This window comes from Oncorhynchus mykiss, chromosome 5 (genome assembly GCF_013265735.2).
Source record: "Oncorhynchus mykiss isolate Arlee chromosome 5, USDA_OmykA_1.1, whole genome shotgun sequence".
In the NCBI taxonomy this organism is placed as follows: Eukaryota; Metazoa; Chordata; class Actinopteri; order Salmoniformes; family Salmonidae; genus Oncorhynchus; species Oncorhynchus mykiss.
Genome location: NC_048569.1, coordinates 67,109,423 through 67,132,719, shown reverse-complemented (window position 1 = coordinate 67,132,719; position 23,297 = coordinate 67,109,423). Strand labels below are relative to the sequence as shown.

The window sequence follows — 23,297 nt, the reverse complement described above, 5'->3', positions numbered from 1 at the left end:
AAATTGAAAAAAGTGTTATGGACAGACAAATCTAAGTTTGAGGTGGTCGGATTACAAAAGAAGAACATTCGTGAGATGTAGAAAAAATGAAAAGAGGCTGGAGGAGTGCTTTGGTGATGGTAATGTGGGAGATTTGTACAGGGTAAAAGGGATCTTGAAGAAGGACGGCTATTGCTCCATTTTGCAACACCATGCCATACCCTGTGGATGGCGTTAAATTGGAGCCAATTTCCTCCTACAACAGGACAATGACCCAAAGCACAGCTCCAAACTATACAATAACTATTTAGGAAAGAAGCAGTCAGCTGGTATTATGTCTATAATGGAGTAGCCAGCACAGTCAACGGATCTCAACCCTATTGAGCTGTTGTGGGAGCAGCTTGACCGTATGCGGTAAGAAGTGCCAATCTCTTCAGAATAACTCAACAAATTGACAACTAGAATGACAAAAGACTGCAAGGCTGTAATTGCTGCAAATGGAGGACACAATTATTGGAGGACACAATGACAAGCAAAGTTGGAAGGACAAAATTATTATTTCAATTAAAGATCATTATTTATAACCTTGTCGACGTCTTGACTATATTTCCTATTCATTTTGCAACTCACATTATGTATTTTTTCATGGAAAACAAGGACATTACTAAGTGACCCCAAACTTTTGAATGGTAGTATATATATATATATATATATATATATATATATATATATATATATATATAAAAGATGAATAAGAATAAAAAATAAAAGTAACAAGTAATTAAAGAGCAGCAGTAAAATAATAATAGCGAGACTATATACAGGGAGTACCGGTACAGAGTCAATGTGCGGGGGCACCGTTTAGTCGAGGTAATTGAGGTAATATGTACATGTAGGTAGAGTTATTAAAGTCACTATGAATAGATCATAACAACAGAGAGTAGCAGCGGTGTAAAAGATGGGAGGGGGACAATACAAATAGTCTGGGAAGCCACTTGATTAGATGTTCAGGAGTCTTATGGCTTGAGGATAGAAGCTGTACACTCAGTGTGTATTATGTATGTAGTGGTAGAATATATTAGATACAATTACAATGGGTTCTTGACTAAAGTAAAACCAAGCTCTAAATGTTTGTGTAACGTAAGCAATAGCTACAAGAGGCTGGAAGTTCAGTCATATCTAACTTCTGATTTTATTACACGTCAACAGGTTAACCATGTAATGATCAATATCCATGTTGGGCATGTTTTTGGGGAGGCAGATAGCAGACTTCATAAGAAGAGCTAGGTGCAGAGGAGGAGAGTGTGGTGGGAATGTGAGCGAGGGATACACTCTTGACTCCATAGGGAGTCCTCCCGGTGGATCAGAGGATGGAGGGATGATGAAGGGATGATACAGGCTCTCCACAGGCGGTCTCCTCTGTTCCCACTCCTTTCTCACACTTACCTAAATCTCTGTACATCCAGTACACACCCAACAAGCCCGTATGCACGTGGACAGGTACATTAAACAGGTGCATGAGCAGTCCAGTATTTCCATGAGGAGGAATGGGCAGGGATTATCTGTCAGATTTTCATTGTTTCTGGAAGGGGAGGATAAGAATAGCAGCAGGCCTCTGACTCCATGTGGAACACAGCCCATTAAGGATCAGAGAAAAGACTATGTACCCAAGTAACCCCCAGATATATGTTGTGTCTAAAGAGCCTTGCCCTGACCAGGAGAATGTATTGGGCCTAATTCAGCCTCTTATATGGTCTTCTTTCACTGAAAACCCCAAACGGTTTGATATATTTCAGTCATGATACACCTATGAGCATCTACATAAAGATCAGCGATGCCCTCCCTTAACCCATGACCACCACAACCACCACCTGCCCTCTGCACAACCCCACACCTGGACTTTCAGTGCAGCTGAGTGCCCATGTAGCATCTGTGTGATATCCACTGTGAACCCCCTATCCCTATCCCATCTTCCCCCAATGCCTCCTGCTCCTAAAGTATCTCCGCCTACTCTCTCACACAAGAATACTTTAAGGTGGTTTTCCATTAGATTACCCCTCCTCACCTGCACTCACACTGACCTCAGCATACAACAATATACTGCTGTTAGTGTGAGCTTAGGGGCCTATGAAAAAAGAAAGATAATGATTAAAGATCCTCTCCTACCTATCATACCATAATAGCCTATCACTCCATATTACTACATTCTCTGCTCTCTTTTGTGAGGCCAGAGAGAGAGAAAAAAGCTCAGATAAAATAAATATGGAGCACAATTATAAGCTACATACTGTATATGTAGTATTGAGATACAGTACATTCGGAAAGTATTCAGACCCTTTGACTTTTTCCAAATTTTGTTACGTTACAGCCTTATTCTAAAATGGATTAAATTGTTTTTTTTTTCCCCTCATCAATCTACACACAATACCCCATAATGAAAAACATGTTTTTCGAAATTTTTGCTATGCATCTTTTGTTTTACTGAAATGTCACATTTGCATAAGTATTCAGATCCCTTTACTCAGCACTTTGTTGAAGTGGCAGTGATTACAGCATAGTCTTCTTGGGTATGATGCTACAAGCTTGGCACACCTGTATTTGGAGAGTTTCTTCCATTCTTCTCTGCAGATCCTTTCAAGCTCTGTCAGGTTGGATGGGGAGCATCGCTGCACAGCTATTTTCAGGTCTCTCCAGAGATGTTCGACCGGGTTCGAGACTTGTCCCGAAGCTACTCCAGCGTTGTCTTGGCTGTGTGCTTAGGGTTGTTATCATGTTGGAAGGTGAACCTTTGCCCCAATCTGAGGTCCTGAGTGGTCTGGAACAGGTTCTCATCTGAGATTTCTCTCTACTTTGCTCCATTCATCTTTCCCTCGATCCTGACTTGTCTCCCAGTCCCTGCCGCTGAAAAACATCCTCACAGCATGATGCTGCCACCACTATGCCTCACTGTAGGGATAACGCCAGGTTTCTTCCAGACGTGACGCTTGGCATTCAAGTCAAAGAGTTCAATCTTGGTTTCATCAGACCAGAGAATCTTATTTGTCATGGTCTGAGATTCCTTTAGGTGCCTTTTGGCAAATGGGCTGTCATGTGACTTATACTGAGGAGTGGTTTCCATCTGGCCACTCTACCATTAAGGCCTGATTGCTGGAGTGCTGCAGAGATGGTTGTCCTTCTGGAAGGTTCTCCCATCTACACAGAGGAACTCTGGAGCTTTGTCAGAGTGATAATTGAGTTGTTGGTCACCTCTCTGGCCAAGGCCCTTTTTCCCATGATTGGTCAGTTTGGCCAGGTGGCCAGCTCTAGGAAGAGTCTTGGTGGTTGTAAACTTCTTTCATTTAAGAATGATGGAGGCCACTGTGTTCTTGGGAACCTTCAAAAGCTGCTGACATCTTTTGGTACCCTTCCCCTGATCTGTACCTCGACACAATCCTGTCTTGGAGCTCTACGGACAATTCCCTTGACCTTATGGATTGGTTTATGCTCTGACATGCACTGTCAACTGTTGGACCTTATATAAACAGGTGTGTGCCTTTCCAAATCATGTCCAATCAATTGAATTTACCACAGGTGGTCTCCAATCAAGTTGTAGAAACATCTCAAGGATGATCAATGGAAACAGGACACACCTGAGCTCAATTTCGAATCTCATAGCAAAGGGTCTGAATACTTATGGAAATAAAGTATCTGTTTTTTATTTTAAATACATTTGCTAAAATTTCTAAAAACCTGTAATCACTTCGTCATTATGGGGTATTGTGTGTAGATTTATGGGGATTTATTTGACAAAAAACATTTCAGAATAAGGCTGTAACGTAAGAAAATGTGGAAAAAGTCAAGGAGTCGATACTTTCCGAATGCACTGTATACTACTATCTTAACGCGTCTCTTTTACTCATGTAGACATTAACAGGAGACTTTTCCCTTTGTGAGAGTGGTATGTACTGTATGTGGGAGTGTTCTCCTTTGAACTGAATGATTCATAATGTCACGGTGATTGCCAAGAAGTGTACAATTCAATTACAATGACAAGCCATCATGAAATTAATATGCTCTCTCAATTTGAAATGAGAAATCTGACTCCAACTCTGTAGGAACTTACAGTAATAGCATCATCAGACAACCAGGAGTCATTTACGGTATGCAATCAAATAGATACTCAGCAAAAGGTTAATTAATGGTCATGATGGAGTTTTATTTGCACAGAAGGACCAGTTTTGCATTAAACATGATCAGATACTTTGGCATGTCTTCCATAGCTCAACCATGTTAATGTTTTAACAACTATAACAGGGGTGAGCATTAAATTATAACCATTTGGGTAGGTGCACAATTTTCTCTCTCAAACTAGCAAATTAACTATGACCCTTGCGAGTCTCAGCTTCACATATATGGCTAGAAGAATCTGAACCTCTCCACCAAAACCCAGCTCTATTCATTGTTTCTCTCTGACCCACTAAATGTTTACTATAGTAAAGCATCTAGCTCTGGGAACCTGCCTATGTTTCACCACACACAATCTATCTAAAAGGAGGAAACATCACTGACCCTCCATTTTCTTGGTTTTGAAAGCCCTTGCTATCTCCTCATCTCCCTCTGTTATTGATAGTGACTCAGTGTCCATATGAGTAAGTGACTATAGAAAAACACATTTTTTTCTGTTAAAAACAGAGAGGGACCATTTCTAAACACTGTGTCTTCTATGCACAGAAATACAGTGCGTGTCTGTATGCAAGGTTCTGGTTGCAGCAGGATCAAAGCTAATGCAGAGCCAAACAGTGTGTACCTACCTATCTGTTAAATATACATTCTGCATGTACATATTCTACATTCAACCCCACATTCAACCATCTCTTAGAACCTCATTATTATATATTCTCTTTCTGTTGACAGTATAGTTGGCAGAGTTTCCAGTCATATTTCTAATGCCATTTTCTGCCTGTCAAATGAACATAATATCCTAATGAAATAATTGTGGTCATGACTAAGACCTGTGGCAGCTTTCAGAGAATTACTCATTATTTACAAATGACTCATTGACAGAGGGCGGCCTGAAACCATGCACAATTGCAATAGATTAAAACATTGCTGCATATAATCTACATTCATTTAAATTAATCTCATTAATCACATTACCATAAACAACAAACCTTAAGGGCCTAAATGTGTCTCATTTGGCAAAAAATTATACATTTTCCATTTTGTAAAACACACTGGTTGAAAATACTTTTAATCTAAAATAAAATAAAACTAAATTGGTTTCTGTAATCATCTGTCACGCCCTGACCTTTTTTTTAGCCTTTTTATTCTCTATTTGGTTAGGTCAGGGTGTGACTAGGGTGGGCAATCTATGTTGTATTTTCTATGTTGGCCTGGTATGGTTCCCAATCAGAGGCAGCTGTCTATCGTGGTCTCCGATTGGGGATTATACTTTGGCAGCCTTTTTCCCACCTTAGTTAGTGGGATCTTGATTTTGTATAGTTGCTGTGTAGCCTGCAGAACTTTAAGTTTGTTTTGTATTTTGTTGTTTTTTCGGTGATCATTTTAATAAAAGTAAGATGTTCGCCTACCACGCTGCACCTTGATCTCCTCATTCAAACGACAAACGTAACATCATCGAAGTACGAGACTTTTTATGTTTGAACTTTTTTAAATCACTATAAATGTCAATCTGTCTATATGAATATGGCATTGTCTTGTGAATTTGAATGAATCTTAATGGCATGCACATACATTCAACAGAATCTAATCTTGTGTGTAAATAATGACACATTAAAGCTCTCACAACTGTTCATGCAAACAAGGACCTCTGGCATTTATTTTCCTCATCTGGATTTGGCCAATTCTGGTGTTTAATGTTTCACTTATTGTAGCACATAAGTAGAACTTAATTGTTCAGAACGAGATATAAGTGTTTTAATTAAGCTGTTGGCAGGCTTGAAATTGGAATCTAAGTGTGCTCAAACTAAAGTATTCCCTTGGGGTACACACACTGACGGTGCAATACATTATTTCTCCTGATTGCATGAGACACAGGGGATGCACATTCTGTCTTTCCACTTAACGTGGCTCAGAAAACTACAGCTCAGAACCAATCTGCCAGCCAGCGCCTATGAATGACAAATATGTTTATAAGAGGAAGAAGAACATGGTCACAAATCACTACATCTCCCAGAGATGGCTGTCTGTGAGCCAGTCAGTCATAGGGCAGCAGAATGAAGTGAGCTCGTTAGCTGGTGAGTGTGTTGTTAGGCTCTGAGAGCAGACTATGGGTATCTGAACACTTTCTTTGGCCATTCATCTCACTGTGGCATCAACAATACACTCTACCACTCAACTTTCAGGGAAGCTTTTTGAGATTGTGGATAAGTGTAGATGTCAATGAGAGGGAAGGAGAGGATGGTTGGTGAGTGTTTAAATGAGGTCTAGATGAGGAGTGGTCTTACCCCAGAGGCAGGATAAGCTATCCAACCCAGCTCCGCTGTGGCCGTCCGCGTGTCCATCACTGTCTCTGTAGAAGAGACAAAGAGCAAGAAATGTAATACACATGTCTGCTACTACCAATGTAATGCAAACACCTGTTACAGTGAAACACCTCACCCCCTTCACTTTTTCCATAATGCACCTTTTTTTTTCTCAGTCCATTGAAAACCATTGATATGAGCTAAAGCTTCAATGTCTCATTACTGGAAATGTATATCAGCCATTTACCAATGGTCCAGACAGAATCAGACCAATGTTTGACAGTTCTTACTGGATGACACCTTCTCTACACATTTCACTACTGTCAAACTCTGACTCAGAGACATAGGGTGATCCATCACCTCTCCACTTCTAACAGGCTCTGGGTCTGAAGAGAGGCCACACTCTTGACACTCTTAGAGGAAAAGTGGGAGATAACCAACACTTTTGTTTGGGATAAGAGGTATGGTACAGTATATACAAACCATTCTCTGTGGACTTTCAGTTAGCACCATTCTCTGTGCAAACTGCTGCCCTTGGAAGTGTGTTGTTTTCACACAGTCTGGGCTGTGACTGATCAATAGGTAATGGTGGGTGATTTCTGCAGAGGAGTGTATTAAATATTGATGGCCCAGGAAATATTGATCACATCCGTGATAACGCATCAGCAGGTATACAAACACCGGTGCATGCCAACAGCCACACCTGGCTTGAAGGCAGAGGGGTTCAAATGCAACAACAACTAACACAGCTCACATAGACCAAAATGTGCTGTTTTGTGGCTATTGGTGTCATTTCCCCACAATTTATATATATTTTTCAAATGTGATCAGTCGATAACAGCAGCCATTTTACAGAGAGAGGGTCTGGTCCAATCAACTGCCAACCAATCAACCACCCTATGCAGAATCCCCCCAAAAAGCAATTGCCCTCACCCCAACTCACCTTCCTACAAGTGCCCTCAACCCATCCCCTCCAATGATGTATATAAACCGTGGATTTCTGATGCTATGTATTGGCCATTGAGAGGCTTTGTAGCCACTGGACGGCCATATTGGCACTCCCCAGTAGGAGCAGTCCTCCATAGGAATGAATGGAATTCTACAGTATTTCAATGACATTTATCAAGGACAAAAGGACAAGTATTTTTTGTAGTGGTGTAGTGGGGTCAGTAGCATTCTCTAAAAATGTTACTTTAAGGAAAAATGTAAATATTTTAACTAAATGTATTTGTATGTTTAGCTCATATAATTTAGAAGTATGCATTAAGGTGTTTGTAATATAATAAATGTGGACATTAATAAATCAATTTCTATAGCTTCCAAAATATTTTTTACGACGACGAGGGAGTGCCAAGTTGGAGGCACAGTGGCTTCAACCCAGGACCCCTATCAGTCATCTAGTGTATAAATAAATCACTGATCCCTTCCCACTCATCTGCAAACTGGTCAGGGTAAAACCATACTGTATTTTTTATATTTCTTTATTTCTCTGTATACAGCTACTTATTCCTAGTCTCGATGCAATACCCATAATGCTATACAATAACTATTGTGGTTTCTTTCAGGGTTACAGTTCATCATAGACCCATTGAGACACTGACCACTGGCTGGCAGAATAAGTGTTGAGCCCACTGAGGTCAGTGCCTGTGGAGGGTGTTCTCTGTAGTCAGCAGAGGAGAGCAGGGCAGAGGAGATGAGAGCAGGTCCAGGGCCAGGACCAACCACAGGGTGCCTGTCTGCCTTTCACTCCCACAGAGCTCAAAGCCACACATTAATCCTATTAGGGCTTCCTCAGTCTTAGTAGATCATCCGACAGAATATCTCAGAATTTTGCATGGAAATATAGGCTCTTTAGATTGACACCCATGATAGATGTTGTAGAAAAGACACTCCAAGACCAGCTACAGAACATGTAACAGCAGGATGTTTCTGTGGGAACAAGGGTGTGTGGGCCTAGCTGTATTTTCATGTTTATGTAATTTGCTGTTAGCTTAGGCGGGGGCAAAACAGAATGGAAATAGCCATTTTGATTAGCATGTCCTGTGAAGCAATGCATCCCTAGCCTGTACCTGGCATCTGTTTGTCATTCACCATGTGAAGCTGCTGCAGGCGTAGTAAAAACCCCTGGGACAAGAGACAACGGAAGCCTCCAGAACAGCACTAGCCAGTTGCCCAATCAGTCAGCCAAGCGTTCTGGGGGTTTAGCACGAAAGGAGCCATGCAGAGCCTACTGTATCCTTACAGAGACCCATAGAAAAAGCCACACCACAGTCACACTACCCCTCCTCTGCAGCTAGGCGAGGGAGGGTGACGAGAACGCAATGAGCCAGAACACGTTAACATCTGTGTTCAGTGTTGAAGTAAATCCATTGCATTTCCCAGCAGTGTGCCAGCTGTGCTTTCCAATGATGGCACACTTATTCAGCTACCAATACCTGGGGATAGGTATTCTCAGAGGTCGGTATTGTAGCAACTTTAAGATTACAAGTTCATTTTGTGGCATAATGGCATCACACAGTTTCACCAGAGAAACACCTTACTTTATTACATTATGACACAGCAACATCATGAGCCAACAACAATACCACAGAACAATATCACAACATAATGTATTCCTACTCTATAAAACATCCCTCTACCAACTAGTAAGTAATGCAATACAATGTATATTAATTCCACAATGCAACATCACAAAATGAGCTAGGATACATGACAGAAAAAGCAGTTGTATGGCAGGACAACCAATCTCAAGATGATTTTTATGACACTGGTCATTCCTTCTTATCTGTTTTAATATCCTGTTGTTATTGTCAAATCAAATTTTATTGGTCACATGCACCGAATACAACAAGTGTAGACTTTACAGTGAACTGCTTATTTATGAGCCCCTAACCAACAATGCAGAGTTAAAAAGTCTGAAAAATATTTGCTAAATAAAAAAGGAGACAGTAGCTATAACGAGGCTAAATACAAGTACAAGTGCCATAACTGAGTCAATTTGCAGGGGTATGAGGTAAGTGAGGTAATTGAGATAATACAGTACGTACATGTAGGTAGGGTTTAAAGTGTCTAGGCAATCAGGATAATAAACAGAGTAGCAGCAGCATCTGGGAAGAGTGTGAAAGTGTGTCTATGCGTGAGTGTGTGGCGTAAATATGCATGTGTGTGTGTTTTGTGTGATAGCTTATGTAGTGTGTGTGTGTTGGAGTGGCAGTGTAGTATGTGTGAGTGTGTGGGTAGAGTCAAGTGAGTGTGCATATATAGCCCAGTGCAAGAGAGTCAGCATAAAGAAAAACACTAAATAAATATGTCTTATGGCTTGGGGGGTCAAAGCTGTTTAGGAGCCGGTGACTGATGTGGTAAACTCCTCAATGCCATCAGATGAATCACGAAACATATTCCAGTTTGTACTAGCGAAACAGTCCTGCAGCTTAGCATCCGCTTCATTGGATCACTTCCGTATTGAGCGCATCACTGGTACTTACTGTTTGAGTTTTTGCTTGTAAGCAGGAATCATGAGGATAGAGTTATGGTCAGATTTGCCAAATGCAGGAGGAGGGAGAGCTTTGTATGCGTCTCTGTGTGTGGAGTAAAGGTGATCTAGAGTTTTTCCCCCCTCTAGTTGCAAAGATGACATGCTGGTAGAAATGATGTAAAACAGATTTCAGTTTTCCTGCATCACAATCACCGGCCACTAAGAGCGCAGCTTCTGGATGAGCATTTTCTTTTTTGCTTATGGCCCTATACAGCTCGTTGAGTGTGATCTTAGTGACAGCATCAGTTTGTAGAAGGCATATGCAGAATCTCTAGGAATTCTACTAACCAGATGTAAAGTGAAACGTGTCCCTCGCTATCAAATAAACATCTGAATCCAACTTTTGTCTGAACAGCACCGTATTCCTGTTGAGTTAGACAGCGGGCTGCCATTAGACCACACACCTCACATGAGGGTCACATTGTTTATTTGATATGTTTATTGGATATGTTTATTTGAAAGTGAATGTCACCTTTTACTTTACATCTGGTATGTTGAGTTCCTAGAGATTCTACATATGCGTTTGTTGACAGGAAAAGTTTTTGGGCTGAAGCCGGCTATATTGTTGTAGGGTTATATTCCATCGCCAGCCACCAGAATGATGCACAACTCAGGGAGTCCAACCAATACACAGACTTCTGATGTTGTGTCCCAAAGCTAGGCTACACTGAATGCTGTGTAGGAAAAATTCACACATGAAAAGTCTTGCGTGCCCGTGGATCTATTTTTAGAATCGCAAGCATGACCCAATTTATTTGTAGGCGTTCTTAGCCAAGCTTCTCTGGGTGACATGTTACACAATGAAAGTACCATCACTTTTAATCACAACAAGGTGATCATTCAGTGATTACCCTTGGACATACCTGTCAGGATGGAGGAATGTTTCAAGTATAGCTATATCTGGCATTCTTTTACACAAGATCTGAAGATTTTTTTGTGCTAGAGATCTAAATATGGTCTGTTTTTATTATGTACAGTATGTCTCCTCAGATTTGAGTGCCTTCAAAAAGGTTGCAAGTCTGGATATTCAAAGTAAAGACATTTATCAGGAAAGGTTCAAAACTTGTACAGGTTCGGTAATAGTGTGATAAACATATTGCACAGACATAACGCCCTTCTATGACACACTGTACTTGTTATGGTTGGCCAAAATGGCCAGCTACTGTGGCAGATCTAATGGTCCAATACAAATATAACCACAACCTTAGCCACTATGGAGCTTAAAATAGGAAAAAGAGAGATGGCAATAGAGAGAGCATAGATGATCTCTGGCCATGTATGCTTGGCCAAAGTATTTATAGAATGGACAATCAAGGCACGTTGCTGTACAACATGACAAATTAGTCAATAGTAGAGTTCATATTTCAATAGCCTGACCCACTGAAACACTGCGGCTAATATGAATACAATATCAATAATGTCAATAATAATAATGTTCAGCGACGGTTGGCCATTGTCCTCACTCACGGAGTTCAAATCTTAAGTTAAAAAGTTCTACACGATGGCATCACCAAAAGTTAAAAAAATTTAAAAACAGCAATCTTCAAACACTATGACATTTGCGGTGATGTGGAGAGCAAGAAAATACCCTCCCTCTGGCTAGAAACTTGTTGAAGGTTCTTTTAATCCTACCCTGTGATGTCACAGAGAAGTATTTTTTTAGGACCTTTCTGCTTATCTTTTTAACCACAGATCATAGAAACAAGTCGTTTCCACATACACTATATATACAGAAGTATGTGGATACCCCTTCAAATTAATGGATTCAGCTACTTCAGCCACACCCATTGCTGACAGGTGTATAAAATTGAGCACACAGACATGTAATCTCCATAGACAAAAATTGTCAGTAGAATGGCCTTACTGAAGAGCTCAGTGACTTTCAACATGGCACCGTCATAGAATGCCACCTTTCCAACAAGTCAGTTAATCAAATTTCTGCCCTGCTAGAACTGCCCCGCTTATCTGTAAGTGCTGTTATTGTGAAGTGGAAACGTATAGGAGAAACAACGGCTCAGCCGCGTAGTGGTAGTCCACACAAGCTCACAGAACTGGACCGCAGAGTGCTGAAGTGCATAGCAGGTAAAAATCGTCTGTCCTCGGTTGCAACACTCACTACCGAGTTCCAAACTGCCTCTAGCAGCAACGTCAGCACAATCACTGTTTGTCAGGAGCTTCATGAAATGGGTTTCCATGGCCGAGCAGCCGCACACAAGCCTATCACCAGCGCAATGCCAAGCGTAGGCTGGAGTGGTAAAAAGCTTCGGATTCTGGAACAGTGGAAACGTGTTTTCTGGAGTGATGAATCAGTCTTCACCATCTGGCAGTCCAACGGACAAATCTGGGTTTGGCGGATGCCAGGAGAACGCTACCTGCCCCAATGCATAGTGCCAACTATAAAGTTTGGTGGAGTTTGGATTAATGGTCTGGGGCTGTATTTCATGGTGTCCACATACTTTTGGTCATGTACTGTATGTAGACACTGGTATGGTGTTGGAGATGATGAATATGAGGTTGAAAGTGGCGGAATTGCCCTTTAACAACACATCACAGGTGCAACTATATCTGAAAGCATATCTTCCCAATAGATGTATCAACAGTTTATTTTTGGAGACTGCCCATGGATTCAGGGCAGAGATGGGGTTTCTTTAGACAGACTGTAGGCGAGAGTGCTAGAGGTCTTCACGGATCCACCTGTATCCGAAATACCCAAGACCTGAGCGGGTCTGGATCCAGAATTCTAAATAATGTCTTGGGTATGTGTAATAATCTGATCCAAACGAGACTGCAGTGTGTATAGAGAGACAGAGAGAGAGCGAGACAGAGAGAGAGAAATTGTATAAATTGTACGAGAGTGGCCCGTGTAGCTTGTTGTTGCCCGATCATAAATCTTCATTGCTGCCATAGGCTACAATCTCCATGTTTTTGCAAAAGTTAGGATATATCTAATCAATTGAAGATGGAATTAAAATTACAGAATTAAAAGTTAAAAGGATAGCTACAACGACCAAGAGCTAACAGGTAGGCCGTTACTTAATGTTCTGAATGGAGTTGTTGTTGTTCTTTGCAACTGTGTAGGACAAGAAGGCACATGCAGCCTCAATTAGACTAGCTAGCTAGCATCTCAATGTTTTTTAAACCTTTATTTAACTAGGCAAGTCAGTTAAGAACAAATTCTTTTTCACAATGACAACCTAGGAACAGTGAGTTAACTGCCTTGTTCAGGGACAGAACGGCAGATTTGAACCTTGTCAGCTCGGGGGTTCAATCTAGCAACCTTTCGGTTACTGGCCCAATGCTCTAACCACTAGGCTACCTGCGTCCGATGCAGTCAAGACAGGCACTACGTATATATATTGGATGATAAATAACCTAGATGATAAATAACCTAGCTATGGCAGCGGTTATTATACTATAGCGTGAGTCGGCTTGATTGTTTGCTGTCTCTCCCCCCCCCCCCCTCCTCCCTGCTCCCCATGTCACTCGCTCACTCACAGTAGCCTACACACACAGCACGCACGGCCCCTGCTAGAGCGGCACCCTCTCTACCTCACGCTTTATCAGCTCCAGTTAATAAAGTATCTTAAAAATAGCCTTTTCTGCTGCTTCCCTCACTCGGATCGAGTCTGGATCCGACCAGATCTATACTAATCGAGTCTAGTTGTCATCGGGTCCATTTGGAACGGGTCTCTATATTATTATTTTTGTGCATATCGGGTCCCGGTGAAAAGCCCCAGGTTCATTTCGGAACTGAATGTCTCTAGAGAGCGCTCTTTATGCCCTGCGCCAATTATAACCTTATTTTTCCCCCAATAGGAAAACACAAGAGTATGGATTTGTGCAATTCAAACACAGAGGGGTACAGGCATTGATCATGAAGGGGAAATGTGAAAGAATACACACAGTGTCACCCCACGTACAAGCTGTGACTGTATAGCCCCAGACACTCGCAATCGATACAAATGGTTTAAACAACTCAATTATGCCCGTGATGGTCATGGGATTTTGGATGACGGTAATTGGTCAGCCAAATGGCCGCGGTCACCGTAATATAGACATACACTGAGTACACAAAACATTATGAAAACATGATCCCTTATGGATGTCACTTGTTAAATCCACTTCAATCTGTCACGCCCTGACCTTAGAGCCTTTTTATATGTCTCTATTTGGTTTGGTCAGGGTGTGATTTGTGGTGGGCATTCTATGTGTTGTTTTCTATGATTTTGTGTTTCTATGTGTCGCCGGGTATGGTTCTCAATCAGGGACAGCTGTCTATCGTTGTCTCTGACTGGGAACCATACTTGGGGAGCCCTTTTCCTTCCTTTCTGTGTGGGAAGTTAATTTTGTTTGTGGCCCTTAAGCGTCACGGTCGTTTTGGATTGTTTATTGTTTTCTTGGCGTCATTTTAAATAAAGGAAAATTGTACGCTCACCACGCTGCACTTTGGTCCAGTTCTTTCGAGGGCCGTGACATAATCGGTGTAGATGAAGGGGAGTAGGCAGGTTAAAGAAGGATTTTAAGACTGGATTGTGTACGTGTGCACAGTAGCGGTGCATGGGTAAGATCACTGGGGAAGACAAGCCAGGAAAAAAAGGCTATATTATAACCTACAGCATGTGCTGTGATAATTGCATTGTTTGCTCTTTAACCTGTTAGTAAAAACGTATGCCTTGCCACCGTGATCCTGTATATAGTCCTAACAGGCTGACTACACCGCTCACGTCACGTGCGCGAGCGTTGCAAAATACATTTACAAATCTATATTATTCAATTATTGCACCCACACTATTCGCGCGGGCCAATGAGAATCTGCGTTGCCAAGGAATACAATAGAAGTCAGTTCTATTTGTGACACAGATCGAGCTGCAAGTCCTGCCTCTCCCATCTCCTCATTGGATTATAGAAGCAGGTACCCACGTGCCATCTCCTTATTGGTTACACCCACGTAGGTCGAGACCCAAGGACGAGTTTGGAGGGTACTATGGTGTTAAATGCTGAGCTGTAGTCGATGAACAGCATTCTCACATAGGTATTCCTCTTGTCCAGGTGGGTTAGGGCAGTGTGCAGTGTGGTTTTGATTGCGTCGTCTGTGGACCGATTTGGGCGGTAAGCAAATTGGAGTGGGTCTAGGGTGTTAGGTAGGGTGGAGGTGATATGGTCCTTGACTAGTCTCTCAAAGCACTTCATGATGACGGAAGTGAGTGCTACGGGGCGGTAGTCGTACAGCTCAGTTACCTTAGTTTTCTTGGGAACAGGGACAATGGGGGCCCTCTTGAAACATGTGGGAACAGCATACTAGGATAAGGATTGATTGAATATGTCCGGAAACACACCAGACAGCTGGTCTGCGCATGCTCTGAGGACACGGCTGGGGATGCCGTCTGGGCCTGCAGCCTTGCGAGGGTTAACACGTTTAAATGTTTTCCTCACGTCGGCTGCAGTGAAGGAGAGTCCGCAGGTTTTGGTTGTGGGCCGTGTCAGTGGCACTGTATTGTCCTCAAAGCGGGCAAAAAAGTTATTTAGTCTGTCTGGGAGCAAGACATCCTGGTCCGAGACAGGGCTGGTTTTCTTTTTGTAATCTGTGATTGACTGTAGACCCTGCCACATACCTCTTGTGTCTGAGCCGTTGAGTTGCGACTCTACTTTTTTATTTTTATTTTACCTTTATTTAACCAGGCAAGTCAGTTAAGAACAAATTCTTATTTTCAATGACGGCCTGGGAACAGTGCATTAACTGCCTGTTCAGGGGCAGAACGACAGATTTGTACCTTGTCAGCTCGGGGGTTTGAACTCACAACCTTCCGGTTACTAGTCCAACGCTCTAACCACTAGGCTACCCTGTCGCCCCACTTTGTCTCTATACTGACGCTTAGCTTGTTTGATTGCCTTGCGGAGGGAATAGCTACACTGTTTGTATTCGGTCATGTTTCCAGTCACCTTGCCCTGGTTAAAAGCAGTGGTTCACGCTTTCAGTTTCACGTGAATGCCGCCATCAATCCACGGTTTCTGGTTTGGGAATGTTTTAAATCGTTGCTATGGGTACGACATCGTCAATGCACTTTCTAATGAACTCGCTCACCGAATCAGCGTATTCATCAATGTTGTTGTTTGACGCAATGCGGAACATGTCCCAATCCACGTGATTGAAGCAGTCTTGAAGCGTGGAATCAGATTGGTCGGACCAGCGTTGAACAAACCTGAGCACGGGAGCTTCTTGTTTTAGTTTCTGTCTGTAGGCTGGAAGCAACAAAATGGAGTCGTGGTCAGCTTTTCCGAAAGGAGGGCGGGGGAGGGCCTTATATGCGTTGCGGAAGTGAGAATAGCAATGATCCAGGGTTTTACCAGCCCTAGTTGCGCAATCGATATGCTGATACAATTTAGGGAGTCTTGTTTTCAGATTAGCCTTGTTAAAATCCCCAGCTACAATGAATGCAGCCTCAGGATATGTTGTTTCCAGTTTGCATAGAGTCAAATAAAGTTTGTTCAGGGCCATCGATATGTCTGCTTGGGGGGGAATATATATACGGCTGTGATTATAATCGAAGAGAATTCCCTTGGTAGATAATGCGGTCGACATTTGATTGTGAGGAATTCTGGAGGAAGTCAGGTGAACAGAAGGACTTGTGGTGTGATCATATAAACATACAGGAACTTGTCTCGTTAATCATAGGCATACCCCCCCGCCCCTCTTCTTACCAGAAAGATGGTTGTTTCGGTCGGCGCGATGCGTGAAGAAACCAGCAGGCTGCACCGACTCCGTTAGCGTCTCTCGAGTGAGCCATGTTTCCATGAAGCAAAGAACGTTACAGTCTCTGATGTCTCCCTGGAATGCTACCCTTGCTCGGATTTCATCAACCTTGTTGTCAAGAGACTGGACATTGGCGAGTAGTATGCTAGTGAGCGGTGCGCGAAGTGCCCGTCTCCGGAGCCTGACCAGAAGACCGCTTCGTTTGCCTCTTTTACGACGTCGTTGTTTTGGGTTATCGGCTGGGATCCAATCCATTGTCCTGGGTGGAAGGCAGAACACAGGATCCGCTTCGGGAAAGTAATTTTCCTGGTCGTACTGATGGTGAGTTGACGTTGCTCTTATATTCAGTAGTTGCTCTTATATTCAGTAGTTCCTCTTGACTGTATGTAATGAAACCTAAGATTACCTGGGGTACCAATGTAAGAAATAACACGTAAAAAAACTAAATACTGCATGTTTCCTAGGAACGCGAAGCGAGGCGGCCATCTCTATTGGCGCCGGAAGTCTATCAGTGTCATGGAAGCTGTATCACCACTGACTGGATAATTGTTTAATTAGCTCAGTCAGCCTTTCCACCATAACCCAGCTTCCCCAGTTCAGTGTACTGGTACAGAGTTACACAAAATGGTCCTACACACACACAATCACACATATGCACATGCACACACAGGATGTAGCAGCCTTGACTGCTGTTTTCCCTGCAGAGGACCTGGGGAGCGATGGAGTGCAATTCATTTCTGCTCTCCAGGCACTAATTAATTGCCTTCCTCTACGGTAGGTTGGCCATCAGCAGGCAGACCGAGAAAGACAGAGAGACATCTGCAAATAAAAACGCCAACATAGAGCACCACAGGAATCAGGAGTATAAGGATGATTAGGGTCAGCACCACATACAAGACAAGAGAAGTAAAACGTCTTGCCATAAAACCCTAAAATATGAATCATCATTGTGGAGAAAAGTGAAAAGTGATCTGAGGAGCTAGTCTTAGATATTGGCTCTCCTGTTGCACTGATTGATTGCTTGCCCAAGATGGCGGAGTGAAGAGGGGGTTACCCACTAAGTACCTCACACCCCCCATAGATGTCATCAGTGCGACTCCTGCTGCTGACAGAGTGATTGGAGGACTCGAGTGACTGGGCTCTGACTAAGTTGAACAGGCGGTAGATAGACATGCCATGAGAGAACATGGAGGACAGACCAGACTACCCAAAGCATGAGACAAAGCACCTTCTGAAAGACTCCATCCCTATGAATTTACAAAATAGTGTCCATTTTACAATGATTTCACTGAAAATGATGAAGGTGAACTCCTTAGATCTGCTTTCATCACATAATCACACATTCTAGTTATAGCTCTTTCTATTTTGGTCCATCCAATTACAGACTCATCATTGGGTAAATTGAGTCTTGCAGCAGATACTATGGCGGTTTGTACACAGCTGTGCCTCAGTACCTGGCTGCTGTACATTAGCTGAGGAGAGACCCTATTACTGCTTCATGTAGACTGGACTATAAACCAGTACAGAGCCCTGCGATACATACACAGCTTTTAGTTGCGACACATTATGTACTCCATTACAGGCTTTTTACTAGCTCCTTCACAACTCTGTGTAGTCTTCATTTTCTCACAGGACTCTGGAACAGTCTGGTATAGAATGCCAGGCAGTTCAATTCTGGATTCATTTGGATTTGACACCTTAGATTCCATTGTAATTGCTGTCAGTTCTCCAGACTTCCAACTCAGTATATTGTGTCTCGATATTCAACATGCTCCCACTGTGGAGACATGCATGAATTTCATACTGTCAGTCTGCCTGCCTAGTATTTGACTTGAGGAGATGACAGCTCAATTATCTGCTGATCCACTGAGCAGGGCTGAAGACTTTTGGGGAGCGCCTCAACAGGGGAGTCATTCTGAACAGATAGAAGTAATCCTATGTTACTGGTGAGAGAGATATATATAAACCAAAGGTCTCTATTGAGAGACAAAAACCTTTCATATCTTACACTTACTCCAAATATCAACAGAAGGGAGTATTACTCATGCGACTAAGTCCTCCCTTGTGCATGGGGTATATAACTCTGACTGGTCATTTTAAAAGCCTGGCTTCAGACTGGAGCTCACAGAAATGGGATTAAAGTTAATTGCAGGCATCCATCCTTGCTGAAATACCTCACATGGAAGCTGTGAGGAGGAAACTGTTAGCCAGGAATTAGTGAGACTCAGAACAATACCAGCCGCGAATGACTTCCCTCTCTGAGTGAAGGGATGAGACCCTTTCTCTTTGTCTCGCTCCCTCATTCCATCTTTTTCATATTCCCTCTGTGTCCAGAATGACTTGTATGGTCTTCTGCAGGAGACCATACTCAACCATACAGATATGTCTGGAGAATGTATTGATTCCTGAGGCACATGATGACACGGCCTTAAAGAACAGGAACAATTGGAGTCTGAAAGGTACTCCTAAGGTATGGAACAGTGAGAGGGACATAGGTATAGTTATACCCACATCAAACACAACACCGTGACCATGGAGAGAAGCATATTAAAGGAATCTGAAACAAAGGCTCTACAGAACATACACCCCCAGGGTGGCACTGGGTAAATATACTACAGAAATAAATTCAATACAGTATGCCTGACTGCTGTATGAGACACAATAGCTTTTGGCCGTAGGCACAGTTCTTAAGCTCCTATGAGGAATTATTCACAGAGTTACTGAGAGGGAAGGAATAAGAGTGATAAAATAGGAAAACGCAAAAAAACGAGAGAGAACAGTTTAGTTCTTCTCACTTTGGGAAGCCAGAAAATAAATCTGATCCAACTATCCAATAACCATTCCAGCTGACAAACCACATTCTCCAAGTCCTTGTATGTATTTTTGATACAGTGTGTTGACTAAGAGTGAAGGAGAGTGTTGACAGGCTGTTGAGTAGACGCCACTGAACAACATTGGCTCTCTGTCCTATCCAAAGCCCTGAGCAGAGCTCCCTCTACTGTGCTGACAGCTCTGCGTGATACCAATGCTACTGAAGAGAAGTGCTGACCAAATGTCACTGCCCAAACAGCCTGAAAAGTGACTGTCAGACATGCGCTAACCCTGTGTAAAAACATCTGGATTTTAAATACGATATGGCCAGGGGCCACTGAGACCACTTGAGTGGCAGCACAGAAGGGTAACCTGGGTCACTTGTGGAAAACGCCTCACGGACACTCCAGGTGAAGTGGCAGAGTGTTGAGGGTTTGGGGGGATTTGAAGCAAGGTGGTTAAGAGGGGGAAATATCCCTCATGTTCAAGAGAAACATAAAGGCAGTGTTTAATGATCTCCTTTAAGACTAAACTCAGCAGTGAAAGTGTTGAAACTCTAAGCTCAGTTTTAAGTATGTGTATAATGTGTGTGTGTGTGTGTGTGTGTGTGTGTGTGTGTGTGTGTGTGCGCATGTGTTACACGTGTGCATGTAATGTAAGTGACAGGTGGCTAAATTCCATAGGCATTTCATGTTACCCTATGGCTGTGGCTTGTTTACGTTACCTGTCATGTTGGGTTAACCTGGCTAAGGGCTGATAGGTGCAGATGGACAGAGACAGGTGTGTACGTGTGCATGCCTGTGCGTGTCATAGGTATTTGGACTGGGGAGCAGGTAAAAAGGTCACCAGTCATGTGGCATGTGAGAAGGAGGAGCTGAGGAAAATGATGATTGGGATGAAGATGTGATTCAAGAAATATGGAGGTAGAGGAAGGTGGAGATGTGGAGGACGTATGTTTGGTACCTTAAGGGTAGAGGAAAACTTGACTCAGAGCAGCTTCTTGAAGAATAAGAGGTCTATCACTACTGGGAAAGTCATACTTTCCTAAAAAGACAAGCTGGTATGGAGTGCTGATATAAGCCCTCTCAGAGAGAAATCTGATTCTGGGCAGCTGTTAGGTGAGGTAGGGGCCTGTCAATGGGCCCTATGACTGAGGGCCAATGGTGGGGGGGCCGTGACTCGAGGCCTGAACTCCCCTCTGACTCAGAGATGGGCTAGGCAACAGTACGTCTCTATCAGTATCCCTGGGGGAAACTTGACTCGGAGCAGCTGGCCGCCGTAGTCCCCCGGCGAGGGGTATATTTATTCCTCTGTAAACACTTCAAGTCCACTCAGGAAGAATGAGTCCCCTGGGACAATACTCCCGTATGCTCATTCAGTGGCTCACTCCAAAATCTAAGAAAATACTCCTCTCTATCTCTCCCTCTTATTTTACTTGGCCACTCTAAAATCATTCATCTCATCTTTCACTGAGAAAGAGGCATGTGCTCCTCAGTTCTCTCTTCTCGATTTAGATGCGATCTCCACGGGCACCTATCCAGTCAGCCGTCAATCAGACGTGACATACAGTTGTAAGTCAGAAGTTTACATACACCTTAGCCAAATACATTTAAACTCAGTTTCACAACTCCTGACATTTAATCCCAGCAAAATTCCCTGTTTTAGGTAAGTTAGGATCACCACTTTATTTTAAGAATGTAAAATGTCAGAATAATAGTAGAGAGAATGATTTATTTCAGATTTGATTTCTTTCGTCACATTCCCAGTGGGTCAGAAGTTTACATACACTCAATTAGTATTTGGTAGCATTGCCTTTAAAGTGTTTAACTTAGGTCAAACGTACCACGTAGCCTTCCAGAAGCTTCCCACAATAAATCCTCACAGACCTGGTGTAACTGAGTCAGGTTTGTAGGCCTCATTGCTCGCACACGCTTTTTCAGTTCTGCCCACAAATTTTCTATATGATTGAGGTCAGGGCTTTGTGATGGCCACTCCAATACCTTGACTTTGTTGTCCTTAAGCCATTTTGCCACAACTTTGGAAGTATGCTTGGGGTCATTGTCCATTTGGAAGACCCATTTGCAACCAAGCTTTAACTTCCTGACTGACGTCTTGAGATGTTGCTTCAATGTATCCACATAATTTTTCTGCCTCATGATGCCATCTATTTTGTGAAGTGCACCAGTCCCTCCTGCAGCAAAGCACCCCCACTACATGATGCTGCCACCCCCGTGCTTCACGGTTGGGATGGTGTTCTTCGGCTTGCAAGCCTCCCCTTTTTCCTCCAAATACAGATGGTAATTAAGGCCAAACAGTTCCATTTTTGTTTCATCAGACCAGAGGATATTTCTCCAAAAAGTACGATCTTTGTCCCCATGTGCAGTTGTAAACAGTCTGGCTTTTTTATGGCGGTTTTGGAGCAGTTGCTTCTTCCTTGCTGAGCGGCCTTTCAGGTTATGTCGATATAGGACTTGTTTTACTGTGGATATAGATACTTTTGTACCCATTTCCTCCAGCATCTTCACAAGGTCCTTTGCTGTTGTTCTGGGATTGATTTGCACTTTTCACACCAAAGTACGTTCATTTCTAGGAGACAGAACGCGTCTCCTTTCTGAGCGGTATGACGGATGCGTGGTCCCATAGTGTTTATTCTTGCGTACTATTGTTTGTACAGATGAACGTGGTACCTTCAGGCGTTTGGAAATTGCTCCCAAGGATGAACCAGACTTGTGGAGGCCTACAATTTTTTTCTGAGGTCTTGGCTAATTTCTTTTGATTTTCCCATGATGTCAAGCAGAGGCACTGAGTTTGAAGGTAGGCCTTGAAATATATCCACAGGTACACCTCCAATTGACTCGAACTATGTCAATTAGCCTATCAGAAACTTCTAAAGCCATGACATCAATTTCAGGAATTCTCCAAGCTGTTTAAAAGGCACAGTCAACTAAGTATATGTAAACTTCTAACACACTGGAATTGTGACAGTGAATTATAAGTGAAGTAATCTGTCTGTAAACAATTGTTGGAAAAATTACCGACTTGCAAAAACTACAGTTTGTTAACAAGAAATTTGTGGAGTGGTTGAAAAACGAGTTTTAATGACTGCAACCTAAGTGTATGTAAACTTCCGACTTCAACTGTAACTGGAGAAGGCAAGACACTGCTCTGTAAACACACCATCATCAATAAAGAGCTGGCTCTGATTACAATACACAGAGAGGACGAGAGAGATAATTAGTGTTAGGGTTAGAATTAGGGTTAGAAACTAGCGTTAGTTTTAGGGTTAGGTTTGGGGGTTAAGGTTAGGTTTTTGGGTTAGGGTATGGCTTAGGGGTTAGGGAAAATAGGATTTTGAGACTTGGGACTGAATTGTGTGTCCCCACAAGGTTAGTTGTACAAGACTGTGTGTGTGTGTGCTTGCATGTGTGTCAAATGCACACATGCACATACAGTATTTATTGTGCACTAGCACAAGATCACATGTGCACATCGTGATATATTTGTGCACAGGGCCACAATCATGCTCATGCATTTGTTTACACAGGAAATTTGAACTGTCAGTCAGAGTGAGTGACGCAATTAATCCACTGAGGTAAACAAGTTCTGAGGTTGACATCTGCCTCCAATCCCTCTTTTTATCTCAGGTGATAGGTTGCCAGCAGACATTTCACACAATACCATCACACACAGAGCTATGATTCATAGGGAAATATCCCTGTCTTCTCACTCCATTATGCACCAATAAAACAACATCTAT

General features: G+C 42.7%; 1 protein-coding gene across 1 annotated transcript in view; it reads right to left on the bottom strand.

The window, feature by feature from the left end:
* Positions 1 to 23,297, bottom strand: part of LOC110524404 (ephrin type-B receptor 1) — a 208,975-nt gene that overhangs the window by 156,266 nt on the left and 29,412 nt on the right. The window contains exon 2 of the mRNA XM_021604004.2: positions 6,426 to 6,490. Coding sequence (XP_021459679.2) covers positions 6,426 to 6,490 — 65 coding nt within the window. The remainder of the gene's footprint in view (positions 1 to 6,425; positions 6,491 to 23,297) is intronic.